The sequence below is a fragment of the Schistocerca piceifrons genome, chromosome 1 (assembly GCF_021461385.2).
Source record: "Schistocerca piceifrons isolate TAMUIC-IGC-003096 chromosome 1, iqSchPice1.1, whole genome shotgun sequence".
NCBI lineage: Eukaryota > Metazoa > Arthropoda > Insecta > Orthoptera > Acrididae > Schistocerca > Schistocerca piceifrons.
Window position 1 is genome coordinate 764,232,271 of NC_060138.1, and position 13,616 is coordinate 764,245,886.

At 42.4% G+C, this 13,616-nt stretch overlaps 1 protein-coding gene across 1 annotated transcript in view; it reads right to left on the bottom strand.

The window, feature by feature from the left end:
• LOC124794226 (protein masquerade) overlaps nucleotides 1-13,616 on the bottom strand; it is a 253,140-nt gene that overhangs the window by 47,279 nt on the left and 192,245 nt on the right. Inside the window, exon 3 of the mRNA XM_047258081.1 lies at nucleotides 844-919. Within this exon, the coding sequence (XP_047114037.1) occupies nucleotides 844-919 (76 nt within the window). The remainder of the gene's footprint in view (nucleotides 1-843; nucleotides 920-13,616) is intronic.

Sequence of the window (13,616 nt, forward strand, 5' to 3'; positions counted from 1 at the left end):
ACACTCTCCGTGGCCGCACATTCACCAGCCATGCTGCTATTGCCTCAGCGATTTTCCAGTGGTCAAAACAGACTCCTAAAGAAGTCTTCGCCGCTGCCATGGAATCATGGCGTCAGCGTTGTGAAAAATATGTACGTCTGCAGGGCGATTACGTCGAGAAGTAACGCCAGTTTCATCGATTTCGGGTGAGTAGTTAATTAGAAAAAAAAATCGGAGGCCTTAGAACTTGAATGCACCTCGTACAACGGTAAATCGTTTGGACAGGGTGAACAGCTATTTCCAGCGCAAGTTACATGCAGTTCCTCTGTATACTGCCAAGATATAATAACGTGGAAAAAATTATTTCCTGGTCAAAATCTAGAGACGTCAAGCTACAAGTAAGAATTAAATTGTCTCTGCTACTGGTATAAGGCATTTTCCAGAGTATTTTGAGAGGATTCCAACAGAAGATTGGCACGGGAGGAAAGTATACAGCAGTAGGAGTTTTAGCTCATGAGCGAGAAACCATGTTGACATTTCTCTGTGATGTCGGGTTGAAAATTTCGTTTTACCTCTCAGTGATTCTTTCAATCATAACATTACTTCTAAGTAATTCGTTCAACCATAATATTACCTAAGATATAACGTAAGGAACAGTGCCAGATACAAACCGTTTTCGCAACAGAGGGCATGCACCTTTATTTCGCCTCCGCCCTGTTGTAACGGCATTAATAACGGAAAGACAGTTCTCTAATAAACAAGCAATGTGAAAATGCAAGCTTCAGTAGCGACTTACAAAATGGAAAAGGTCAAAAGACCTGAAAGCATAACGCAGGATTATATAAAAGATAGGTTTCCCCTTACCCGTGTCCTTTTTGTCCGATGCTGTGGGGGGCGAAGACGTCGTAGAAGCTTCGGACTTCGATGGAGGATCTGAAGACTGCAACAAGATGCACACAACATTCGCTGTCAATACTGAAATATGCTACACTTACAGAACGTGATCTGTGTTACAATAGAAAAATGTTATCTAGCTGAAACATCTATCAAATTATTTGAAATGATAAAATAAACCCAACATAAGAACGAAACGCTGAAAGCACTTTTAAAAGCTAGGTAACATGGTTAATCAGTAAAGGCCAAACGATATTTCTCTCTATTTAGGCTCTTCGGAAAAATAAGCTGAAGCGGTTTATTCATTGCGACAGCGTTTAACATCCCCAGTCTCTACGTTATCTGCCACCGCTATTATGACATAACAAGCTCTCGAGGTGCAGCGTTCACAGTAAACTGCAACACCATTTCCACATTATGATCTACGTGGTCTGACGAGACTGCTGTGTTTTGACACATAGGCAGTGTGACGATGACAACTGATCAGCTATTACGGTTGGAGTAGCAGTCTCTTTCCTTTCACTTTAGGCAGCTTTTTGATGCAACGGAAGGAATCACATCAGAGATACGGGAACATCCCTGAAAACGTGGTTGAGATCCTCGTTTCTTACTCGTCTGCCCAAAATTTCTTTTGTATAAATTCACTTATACATTCTCGTTTTCTTATTTTTAAACAAAATTGCGCCCAGGTAAAACGAAAATGTGCAATGTATCTTTTGGTTCACACTGCAGCGGTTTAGAAAATTTTGTTTGTTCCTTTCATGGAATTCCAGAAAATGCAACTAACGAATGCGGGCACAGTCTACGAGTAATCACTATAACTTCCCATGTAATAATAAAATAACAATTTTTGGTCAAAAATTGGCACTCACATGTCGTTTAGTTTTGTTGAATTGATTTTAATTTATTCATAATTCGAAATGTACATAGGAAATGAAAAATTCGAATGAATGGATTGTGTACTAAAATAGAACAAAAACACCAAAGAAAAAATAGAATATGTATACTTTACTTTGACTTCAACCAGAAGCGTTTGAAGAATGAATTTTTCACTCTGCAGCGGAGTGTTCACTAATATGAATCTTTCTGGCGTGTTAAAACTGCGTACCGAACCGAGACTCGATGTCGGAACTTTTGCCTTTCGCAGGCGAGTCCTCTACCGACTGTGCTACCCAACCACGGCTCATAACCCGTCTTCGCAGCTTTACTTGGGCCCGTAATTCGTCTCCTACCTTCCCAACTTCACAGAAGTTCTCATGCGAACCTCGCAAGACTGGCACCACTCAAGAAACTGAGAGACATGGCTTAGCCACAGCCTTCTGTGGCGTTGGGAGGGTAGCATACGAGGTACTGGCGGAAATAAAGCTGGAAGAGGAGGTCGTGCGTCGTGCATCGTGCTTGGCTCGCAAAAAGCAAGGGCCCCGAGTTCGAGTCTCAGTTCGGCAAATGGTTTTAATCTGCCAGGAAATTTCAGATGTGTTTGAATTCAAGTTACGCCATCATCGCTCTTATCGCGAATGTTAAGCTTCGCATACGTGTTATTATGGATATCGCACTGTATTTTGAAACATGCGAGTTTTATTATAAGTAACAAAAGCGGTGGCGAAAAAGCATATTATGTTAATTCGGAAAAGAAGCTGTGAGCAGACAGTTGGTCGGAACAATTTTAGGACGGCAAGGATACTAATGTTCATTTTGCGCCATCTTCGTGTCGACCGTAAACAAACGTAACGAAAGATGTTGGCATAAAATGGGTGACTGTCTCACAGATTGATATCACACTAACTAGGGTTAGCAACGACGGTGACGTTATTGCTCACAAATGTTTGATAACAGGAATCTGCGTTGCCCATATGTGAGGCACAAATTGACTGAAATGGAAAAGGCACAACGGGTAGAACTGTGGGGAGATTTCATTGTAACGTATGATCGAAATTCTCCTTATGTGGAAATTATCGCCACAAGGAATGAGACCTGGTGCTACCTGTTCGATCCTAAGTGATGGTGACCACTGGCCCAGAAAGAATCACATCCAACTGTCGAGGATCAATACAAGACTGTCGAGCTCAAATTATTCTTGGGATCGAGAGCTGGCTGAAACCCGAGGTGGAAGGCTCTGAGATATTTAGCGAGTCGTGGAACGTACCGGGTGATCAAAAAGTCAGTATAAATTTGAAAACTGAATAAATCACGGAATAATGTAGATAGAGAGGTACAAATTGACACACATGCTTGCAATGACATGGGGTTTTATTATAACAAAAAAAAAGAAAAACACAAAAGTTCACAAAATGTCCGACAGATGGCGCTTCATCTGACCAGAATAGCAATAATTAGCATAACAAAGTAAGACAAAGCAAAGATGATGTTCTTTACAGGAAATGCTGAATATGTCCACCATCATTCCTCAACAATAGCTGTAGTCGAGAAATAATGTTGTGAACAGCCCTGTAAAGCATGTCCGGAGTTATGATGAGGCATTGGCGTCGGATGTTGTCTTTCAGCATCTCTAGAGATGTCGGTCGATCACGATACACTTGCGACTTCAGGTAACCCCAAAGCCAATAACCGCACGGACTGAGGTCTGGGGACCTGGGAGGCCAAGCATGACGAAAGTGGCGGCTGAGCACACGATCATCACCAAACGACGCGCGCAAGAGATCTTTCACGCGTCTAGCAATTTTTTTTTGTTCTAATAAAACCCCATGTCATTCCAAGCATGTGTGTCAATTTTTACCTCTCTATCTACATTATTCCGGGGTTTATTAAGTTTTCAAATTTATACTGACTTTTTGATCACCCGGTATATGGGAAATACAGATTAGAGGCCATAGGAGGGGGAGTGTTCATTGCAGTTGACAAAAATATTGCCTCTATTGAAGTTGAAGTTGGGTGTGACAGTGAAGTAGTCTGGTCGCTTGTAACAGGTGTAGGTGAAATTAAGTTAATTGCTGAATGTTTTTATTGGCCACCCGACTCTGCTGTGATAGTTCTAGAGCCATTCAAAGAAAGTCTACAGGCAATAGGACGCAAATATCCAGGTCATGCAATACTAGTTTGAGGCGACTTTAACCTGCCGCGTATAGACTGGGACGTCCATGGATTTATTCTGGGGCTACAGCAGCTAGCTCGGCAGCCCACGCGCAATGTAAATATCTTAGACCCAGTAGTTAGAAATAGGCCGGACCTTATCGACAATGTAATTATAGAAACGGGTATTAGCGGTCATGATGTCATTATAGCAACTATGATTACGAAAGTTAATAAATAAGTCAAGAAGGCTAGGAGAGTGTTTCTGCTAGATAGAGCAGATAAGGAGTTATTAGCATCTCACTTAGACAGTGAATTGGCATCAATTAGTCCCAGTAAGATGAATGTAGAGGAATTATGGGAAAAGTTTAAGCAGATTGTAAATTGTAGTTAGGAGAGTTATGTGCCTAGTAAGTGGATAAAGGATGGAAAAGATCCACCACGGTTTAATAACGAAAATGCCGAGGAAGCCGAAGCTGTTGCACACTCTGTTCAAAAGGGAACGTACAAATGACAAGGCAGAGGTTAGTAGAGATTCGTGCGTCTGTGAAAAGATCTGTGTGCGAAGCATACAGCTACCACCGTCACAGCTTAGCAAAAGATCTGGCAGATAACCCGAGGAAATTCTGATCTTACTTAAAATCGCTTGTTGACCAGTCTGGTATGACAGTTGAAGATTGAAAAACGAAAGGCGAAGTCTTAAATTTCACGTTGAAGAAATCGTTCACACAGGAAAATCGTGCAAACATACCATCATTTGACCATCGGATGGACTCCAGTATGGACGACATATTAATAAGCATACCTGGAGCAGAGAAACAACTGAAAGATTTGAAACCATATAAATCACCAGGTCTGCATGGAATCCCAGTTCGATTTTACAAAGATTACTCAACGGCATTGGCCCCTTATCCAGCTTGCATTTATCGTGAATCTCTTGCCGAGCACAAAGTGCCAAGCGACTGCAAAAAAGAGCAGGTGACTCCGTTATATAAGAAAGGTAGAAGAAAGGACTCATAAAATTACAGGCCAATATAACCTAACTTCTGTTTGCTGCAGAATCCTTGAACATATTCTCAGTTCGAATATCATAAACTTACTTGAAACTGAGAAGTTTATGTCCATGAATCAGCATGGTTTTAGAAAGCATCGCTCTGACGAAACTCAGCTTGCCCTTTCCGCACATGATATACTGCGAACACTGGACGAAGAGCAACAGACAGAGTGCATATTTCTAGATTTCCTGAGAGCATTTGACACGGTGCCCCTTTGAATGCTGTTAACGAAGGTACGAGCATCTGGAATAAGTTCACAGATATGATATGAGAGTGGCTCAAAGAACAGAACCCAGTATGTTGTCCTCGACGCCAAGTGTTCATCAGACGCAAGGGTATCGTCAGACACAAGGATACCGTCAGGAGTACCCCAGAGAAGTGTGATAGGACCGCTGTTATTCTCTATATACATAAATGATTTGGCAGACGGGGGCGGGAGGGGGGTGGGGGGGGGGGGTTGGGCAGCAGCCTGCGGTTGTTTGGTAATGATGCCGTGGTGCACGGTAAAGTGTCGAAGTTGAGTGACTGTAAGAAGATACAAGACGACTTAGACAAAATTTCCAGTTGGTGTGATGCATGGCCTCTAGCACTAAATGTGGAAAAATGTAAGTTAATGCAGATGAATAGGAAGAACAAACCTGTAATGTTCGGATACAATATTACTAGTGTCCAGCTTGACGCAGTCTAAATGTCTGGGTATAACGTTGCAAAACGTTATAAGGTGGAACGAGCATGTGAAAAGTGTGGTATGGAAGGCAAATTGTCGACTTCGGTATATTGGGAGAATTTTAGGAAAGAGTGGTTCACCTGTAAAGGAGGCCGCATATAGGACACCCGTGCAACCTCTTCTTCTGTGCTGCTCGAGTGTTTGGGATCCGTATAAGTGCAATTGAAGGAAGACATCGAAGAAATTTAGAAGAGAGCTGCTAGATTCGTTACCAGTAGGTTCGAACAGAACGTACGTGTTACGAAGATGTTTCGGGAACACAAATGGGAATTGCTGGAGGGAAGGCGGCGATCTTTTCAGGAAACACTACTGAGAAAATTTAGAGAACCGGCATTTGAAGCTGACTGCCGAATGATTCTAGTGCCACCAACAGACATACCGCGTAAGGTCAATGAAGTCAAGATACGAGAAATTAGGGCTCATACGGAGGCATATATATAGTCGTTTTCCTTCTCTCTGTTTGCGATTGGAACAGGCTTGCAGAGCATCTGTGTAGATGTAGATGTAGAGGACTGAATTCCACAAGTCAGTTTTGGAACGGCCAGTGCTACGCATCTGGCGAGTTGGACCAGGTGTGCATCGGCGGGAAAGTGGAGTCTCTAATCCTTACTAGCCTGTAAGCCAAGATCTGCGAGTTCAGTCACAGGTTTAAGCGCCCCATAAGAGTAACTGTAAGTTCATAGCTGATAAAAACATGAATCAATATGTACTTCCTGACACCTGCACAATTCTTTTCGGTCACTCGCCTCAAGCGAATTATGAAAAACAAGCAATGTGATAATTGAAATTGGGCCATCAGCTCCCTAGTTCTGACTCGGCACAAGTTGATAGAAGTGTGAAGGTTTCGGCTGGTACTCATTTGTTTTGGCTGCGGGCAACGTTACCTAGCTGACAGTACTGCGTGAGGTAGACATCGTTGTCTGCTGTTTTACTGTGTTGTGTTTCACTCTATTCCATACTGTTTCCTGTCCTTGCGATAAGCGTACGTAATTGTTGCAGTTATAATCTTTATTAAACATGTCAATACATAAGACGATTTCAGTTTCGATGACAGCTGTGACTACATGGGGTGATTCAGTTGCCCCTATCGATTCCCTTTATGTAACTCGTCTACATCGGGAATTGTATCAGAACAGGTGACAACCAGGTAATCGGTATATGTTCCCTCTCAGAACTTTCATAGACTATAAGCAAAGGGAATCACAGTGTAAAAAATACAAGTCAGGATTGGTCATGAGTTACACAGTTTTTTTGGACCAAGGTATACCTTAATGCTTCTATACTTATCCAAGTGTTTCTACTCTTTCTTTGTGTAATAAGCAGTGTAGCCATACAGATTATAGATGTATTTGTAAATTTATTCCGTTTATAGACCTTAATCTTCCGTAAATAGTTCAGAAACGTTGTCATATAAAGTGAGCTTCACCTTCGAAGATAACGAAATATACAGGAGATATCAACATGGAAGTAACAACTTTCTAGTATATAACCTCTGAACTTACATATACATCCAAATTCTGTATGACTACACCGCTAATTACATAAAGAAAGACTGGAGACACTTAGATAAGAATAGCAGAGGGAAGGTATATCTTGGTCCAAAAATACCGAGAAACTTATGACCAATGCTCATTTCTATTTTTTTACAATATGACTGTTTATTAACAGTCACCCTATGCTCTCAGACGACCTTATACTGATTGGCTGGCCGGTGTGGCCGAGCGGTTCTAGGCGCTACAGTCTGGAACCGCGCGACCGCCACGGTTGCAGGTTCGAATACTGCCTCGGGCATGGATGTGTGTGATGTCCTTAGGTTAGTTATGTTGAAGTAGTTCTAAGTCCCATAGTGCTCAGAACCATTTGAACCTTATGCCAATTACGTAGTTGTCGCCTGTCTGGATACTGTTTCTGATACAGCTGTAGTGCGGGTTGCATAAACGAATTGGTAGGGATTGCTGAATCATCCTGTATAACTTGAGTTCCTTTCGCTGTTCAGCTGGTCAAGTGAATTATGCCTTTTCCTTTGGGTAGTGGTGATTTCGGTGCAGTCTTGCAGTCATGGCGAATGTGAAGATCTACAGAACTTTACCAAAATTCATAGCTAAAACTTGGTTCAAGAATCATAAAAGATGGTTGTATACATGAAAGAAGCCTGGAGATACTAGAAGGTGTCAGATAGATTACATAATGGTGAGACAGAGATTTAGGAACCAGGTTTTAAATTGTAAGACATTTCCAGGGGCAGATGTGGACTCAGACCACAATTTATTGGTTATGAACTGTACATTAAAACTGAAGAAACTGCAAAAAGGTGGGAATTTAACGAGATGGGACCTGGATAAACTGACTAAACGAGAGGTTGTACACTGTTTCAGGGAGAGCATAAGGGAACGATAGACAGGAATGGGGGGAAAGAAATACAGTAGAAGAAGAATGGGTAGCTTTGGGGGATGAAGTAGAGAAGGCAGCAGAGGATCAAGTAGCTAAAAAGACGAGGGCTAATACAAATCCTTGGGTAACAGAAGAAATATTGAATTTAATTGATGAAAGGAGAAAATATAAAAATGCAGTAAATGAAGCAGGCAAAAAGGAATACAAATCTCTCAAAAATGAGATCGACAGGAAATGCAAAATGGCTAAGCAGGGATGGCTAGAGGAGAAATGTAAGGATGTAGAGGCATATATCACTAGGGGTAAGATAGATATTGCCTACAGGAAAATTAAAGAGACCTTTGGAGAAAAGAGAACCAATTGTATGAATATCAAGAGCTCAGATGGGAACCCAGTTATGAGCACAGAAGGCAAAGCAGAAAGGTGGAAGGAGTATATAGAGGGTCTATACAAGGGTGATGTACTTGAGGACAATATTATGGAAATGGAAGAGGATGTAGATGCATATGAAATGGGAGATATGATACTGCTTGAAGAGTTTGAAAGAGCACTGAAAGACCTAAGTAGAAACAAGACCCCGGGAGTAGACAACATTCCATTAGAACTACTTCCATTAGGGCCTACTTCAACTCTATCTTCAGTCCCATAGTTGGCTTCACAGCCAGTGTATGGGCGCATCTGCTGCAATTCGAGAACTGCCGATCCATCTTTAGACGACCGCAGATGAGCATACGGCTCAGGCTTACTGAGGTCTTCGGTACAACACATGTCGAGGCTATACTGTTAATAATGGGGGATCTTTTTCATTGACAGATAGGTACGATATACAGCAGCGTGCTACTGGTTAGGCATCTCGCATTGCCTGCTGACAGGAGCAGTTGCCTAACCATCAGGCGCTAACAACTCCCATTCCTCTTCACGTCACTCGGCTGTCAACAGCATCGCGGGGTAGCGGTGTCGTTTCGAGGAACACGAACCGAGTTGTCACACCTCGATTCGAATGTAGGTCTGCGTGATGATCACTTGTGGACATCAGCTGGAATGTGAATTTTACCAGCACTAGCTCGCCTAGGTGAATGAGAGACTGATGCATCGTAAAATATAGTTCACAAAGAGAATACACTCACTTTCCATTAATCTGTTAATTTCACTAACTGAGGTGATACTGCTTTCAAGCCTATACGAGACTTTAATAACAAAATATGTCTCGAGCAGTGATTTGCCTTTCGCACGCAATTTACTTGGTAAATTAAACGATCTATTTGTATAGAACGTATAGTTTTATTTACTGTCTTGTGTTTGGGGTATCACCCTAGCAAAATGTACTCGATCATACAATGAAACATTACAAACAAAATAAACAGAATTTTGGCTGAAAAGAAACCTAAAAAAGAATTCTACCGGTACATAGGAAGCAGTATTAAACACATTTGACTAATGCAATATAGCGAAAAGCTCCAAAATGCTACGAGGAATAGAATAAAAACAATGGAAAATGCTTCAGATTTAGATTTTAAAATATGAATTTTAGCTTTCACAGTCTTGATTTTTCTTGATAATGTAATCTGCAAAACAGCCTGTACATTCCTGCACAATGAGCAAGGAAGTGTTATTCAAGTGAAAGTCTTTCTCCGTCTAGTCAATACTGCAGTTTTCTTCTGAATAGTTTTTATTGTTTATCACATTTTATAATTCCGAGAAGCTTGAGAATGGGCACAAACATAGTTTACGAAGCGACACGGCAGCTAATTACGAGCGTTCTTTTCTAGGACAAAATATCTTCTGTGGATGCGCAAAGTCCCAGATTGCGAAAAGTATCAAGAATTGATAGTACGCGAGTTTCTGTCCAGCCACTGCCTTCCCCAACGATCGATTTATATAGGAGTTACAGCTTAAAATTGCTAAGGACAAGTACGCCTTGACAACTGGCGATTATGATTCTAGAGGTTGAACGCCAATAGTGCAGATAAACGTATCGCGTCTGTTCATCTACAGGATGTCCCAGGAGGAATGCTCAGTTTCCAGGGATATGAAAGGAACCACCATTCGAAGCAAAACAGTCTGGTAAACATGGGCTCTAAATTGCGTACCGGAACATTAAAAGCTATGAGCACTTCTTCATTTCGACAATATGAAACAAATAAATTTCTTCTAACGCAAGCTCTTCGCTTTCCACATATTGGTAGGAGGTAATACGGATCCGAACAGGAAAAAATTGTTTAGTTAATATGGGCTCTAAAGTGCATAACTTTAAGACCTAAGAAGACTTGTTCAGTAGAAGAGATTGCAGTGCTTCGAGAATTTCCGCGTAAATTTCAGAACCACTCGTCCTTCTACCGTCTCGAACACACGATATTTTAAAAATAAGTGTGAGAGAACGTACATAGTATGCGACACATGTTTGTGTGTGCAGGCTGGAAAGGAGTCACGAGCACAAGGTGGACGTGACGGTTGAACGGCATCGACAAGTGTTTACCGCTCGCGCCACGGAAGACGTATTGGAAGAGCAAGAAGTAATCATGTAATATTCCTTGCTGTTTTAGTGTCTGTGACTATTGTTAAAGAAAAATGAACAATTGAGTATAGACATTTAATTGTATTTCATGTCCTGGACTTGCTAGAAGTAAGACATGTTCATAATTATGTGGTTGCAGAAACCACGTTAAAATGTATGTAATCGAATCTATTGCTAGACGAATCGGTTCACTTGTTCAAATGATTCAAATGGCTCTAAGCACTATGGGACTTAGCATCTGAGGTCATCAGTCCACTAGACTTAGAACTACTTAAACCTAACCAACCTAAGGACATCAAACACATCCATGCCCGAGGCACTATTCGAACCTGCGACCGTAGCAGCAGCGCGGTTCCGGACTGAAGCGCGTAGAACCGCTGACCGGTTGACTTGTAAACATTCGAATATTTATGTGAGAAGTAGCGAATTTATTCTTTGTGGAAGTTGAAATATACCAAGGCTAAACTAAAAGTATTCTGCGAGTATCCAGTTATTTCAAGAGTAGAGCGAGAGATAGACAGAGAGTCTGATAAATTCCCGTAACCAGCATTATTCTTCGGTGAAAGAGGTTTTGGAGATCGACGTAGCCGGCTATCCAGAGAAGAAGATCGGCTGTCCATATCAAGTAAGTCAACTGATGTGAGAGAGGTACGGATTTTGCTTGCAATCCAAAGTCACACCGCTTCTTATCATCGCACAGCGTTAGAAGATCTGTTTCACATTAACGAAGATGAAGAAGTGCTCATAGCTCTTAACGTATGCATTTTATACCGTAAGTTTACTGAACTTTTTGCTTCAAATGATCGTTCCTGTCACATCTCTGAATATTTATTATTCCTCCCGGGAAACCCTGCACACTGAGGTGGCAAAGCCATGGATTAGCGATATACACATGTACGTCTGGTGGTAACATCGCATACACAAGATATAAAAGAGCAGCGAACAGGTGGAGTTATTATGTGGACTCAGGTGATTCATGTTAAGAGGCTCCCGACGTGGTTATGGCCACACGACAGGAGTTAACAGGCCTCGAACGCGGAATGTTAATTGGACCTAGACGCATAGGACATTCAATTTCGGAAATCGTTAGGGAATTCAATATTCCGAGACCCACAGTATCAAGAGTGTGCCGAGAGTACCAAATTTTAGGCATTACCTCTCACCACGGACAACGCAGTTGCCGGCGGCCTTCACTTAACGACCGAGGGCAGCGGCATTTGCGTAGAATTGTCAGTGCTAACAGACAAGCGACACTGCGTGAAATAACCACAGAAATCAATGTGAGACGTACGACGAACGTATCCGTTGGACAGTGGGGCGATATCTAGCATTTATGGACTGTGGTATCAAATGCCTGAAGCGATGCGTTTGCTAATAGCGCCTCTCCTATGCTCGTGACATCGGTTAGACCCTAGACTACTGGAAAACAGTGGCCTAATCAGATGAGTCCCGATTTCAGTTGGCAAGAGCTGATGGTAGAGTTCGAGTGTGGCGCAGACCCCATGAAGCCATGGACCGAAGCTGTCAACTGTGCAAACTGGTGATGTCTTCGTAATGATGTGGGCTGTGTTTACTTGTGTCATTGACTGGAAATGCTTATTTTCGGCTATTTGGATACCATTTACTGCCATTCATGGACTTCATGTTCTCAAACAACGATAGGAATTTTATGGATGACAATGCGCCAACTCATTAGGCTACACTGTTCGATTGGTTTGAAGAACATACTGGACAAGTTGAGAGAGTGATTTGGGCACCCAGATTGCCCGACGTGAATCCCATCGAACATTTATGGAACGTAGTCGAGAGGTCACTTCGTGCACATAATCCTGTAACGACAACACTTTTGCAATTATGGATGGTTATAGAATCAGCATGGATCAATATTTCTGCAGGGGCTTCGAACGACTTGTTGAATCCCTGCCACATTGAGTTCCGGCACCATGTCGGGCAAAAGGAGGCCCGACACGATGTTAGGAGGTATCCTATGACATTTATCCGCTCCCTGTATATGCACGCGCTATACTGCGTTGATCTGCGCTGCAGGGGAGGAGCCGTGCTCTTTAGCTGATCATATTCCAATCTTAGTGCGTTTCGTAACAGCTTTATAGTGACGTGATCTTACAACTGTCTCACATATCAGTCATTCTCAAAGTACCATTTTGAGGTTGTGCTGGCATCAGAGCAAGTTTAATGATTCAGTAGAATGTGAACAATATAAGTAGTGAAATGTGTCAAGTCCCTACACAGGGCACAGGGAAGACAGCAGGCTTGTGGTCAGTCTGCAATTTTCGAGCCGTGAGGAGCAAATGCAGAAAGATAAATTCCCAGTGAAGACAGGTTGACGACTTGTCGCAACACTGTCACAGGGTACCTACGAGAGGTTCGGATGCTGAAACTCGACAGGATGCTTGCAGAATGAGGTTCATGAAATTTATTTGCGATCAGACTGACTACTACACCGAAGGCTAAAACTAAAGATTAGAAAAAGCAAAGGAGGCAAATGGTTGCACAACACAAGCCATGTCTAAAGCCACGGAGGTGGGCGCTAACAGAAGTAGCGAACACTAGCAGCACGTTAAGTACCAACTTGAGAGCAGCATTCCAAGTGAGAAAAACAGACATAACGGAGCTTATCGAGGCTGGCCGCAAGTGACAAGGAGTCGGCGCCCCAGCGATCTGACTGAGAACTCTCCCTGCATACAAAAACATGGATTTTTAAAGAATCGTGGCGGCGCACCATTTCTCCCTTCTTATAGTCGACCTAACAATCCACCGACACTTAACAAGCTTCGTCCAATCTGGCGAGTCGCTTTGCACCTCCAGGGCACCTCTGGTTAGTCGCAGTTAGATTCCTTCCCTACTCCTACTCAGTGGGTGTGGATGTTTCTGAACTTTACATTAACAAGCTCCCAGTTTGGTATCAACAGCGTTCGGGTGAAAGCTAAACCTCACTACCACTCCTATTATGGCCAACAACAGCATCGGTTCACGTCGAAAGGCCCCGCCCTCTGTCCTTTTGTGG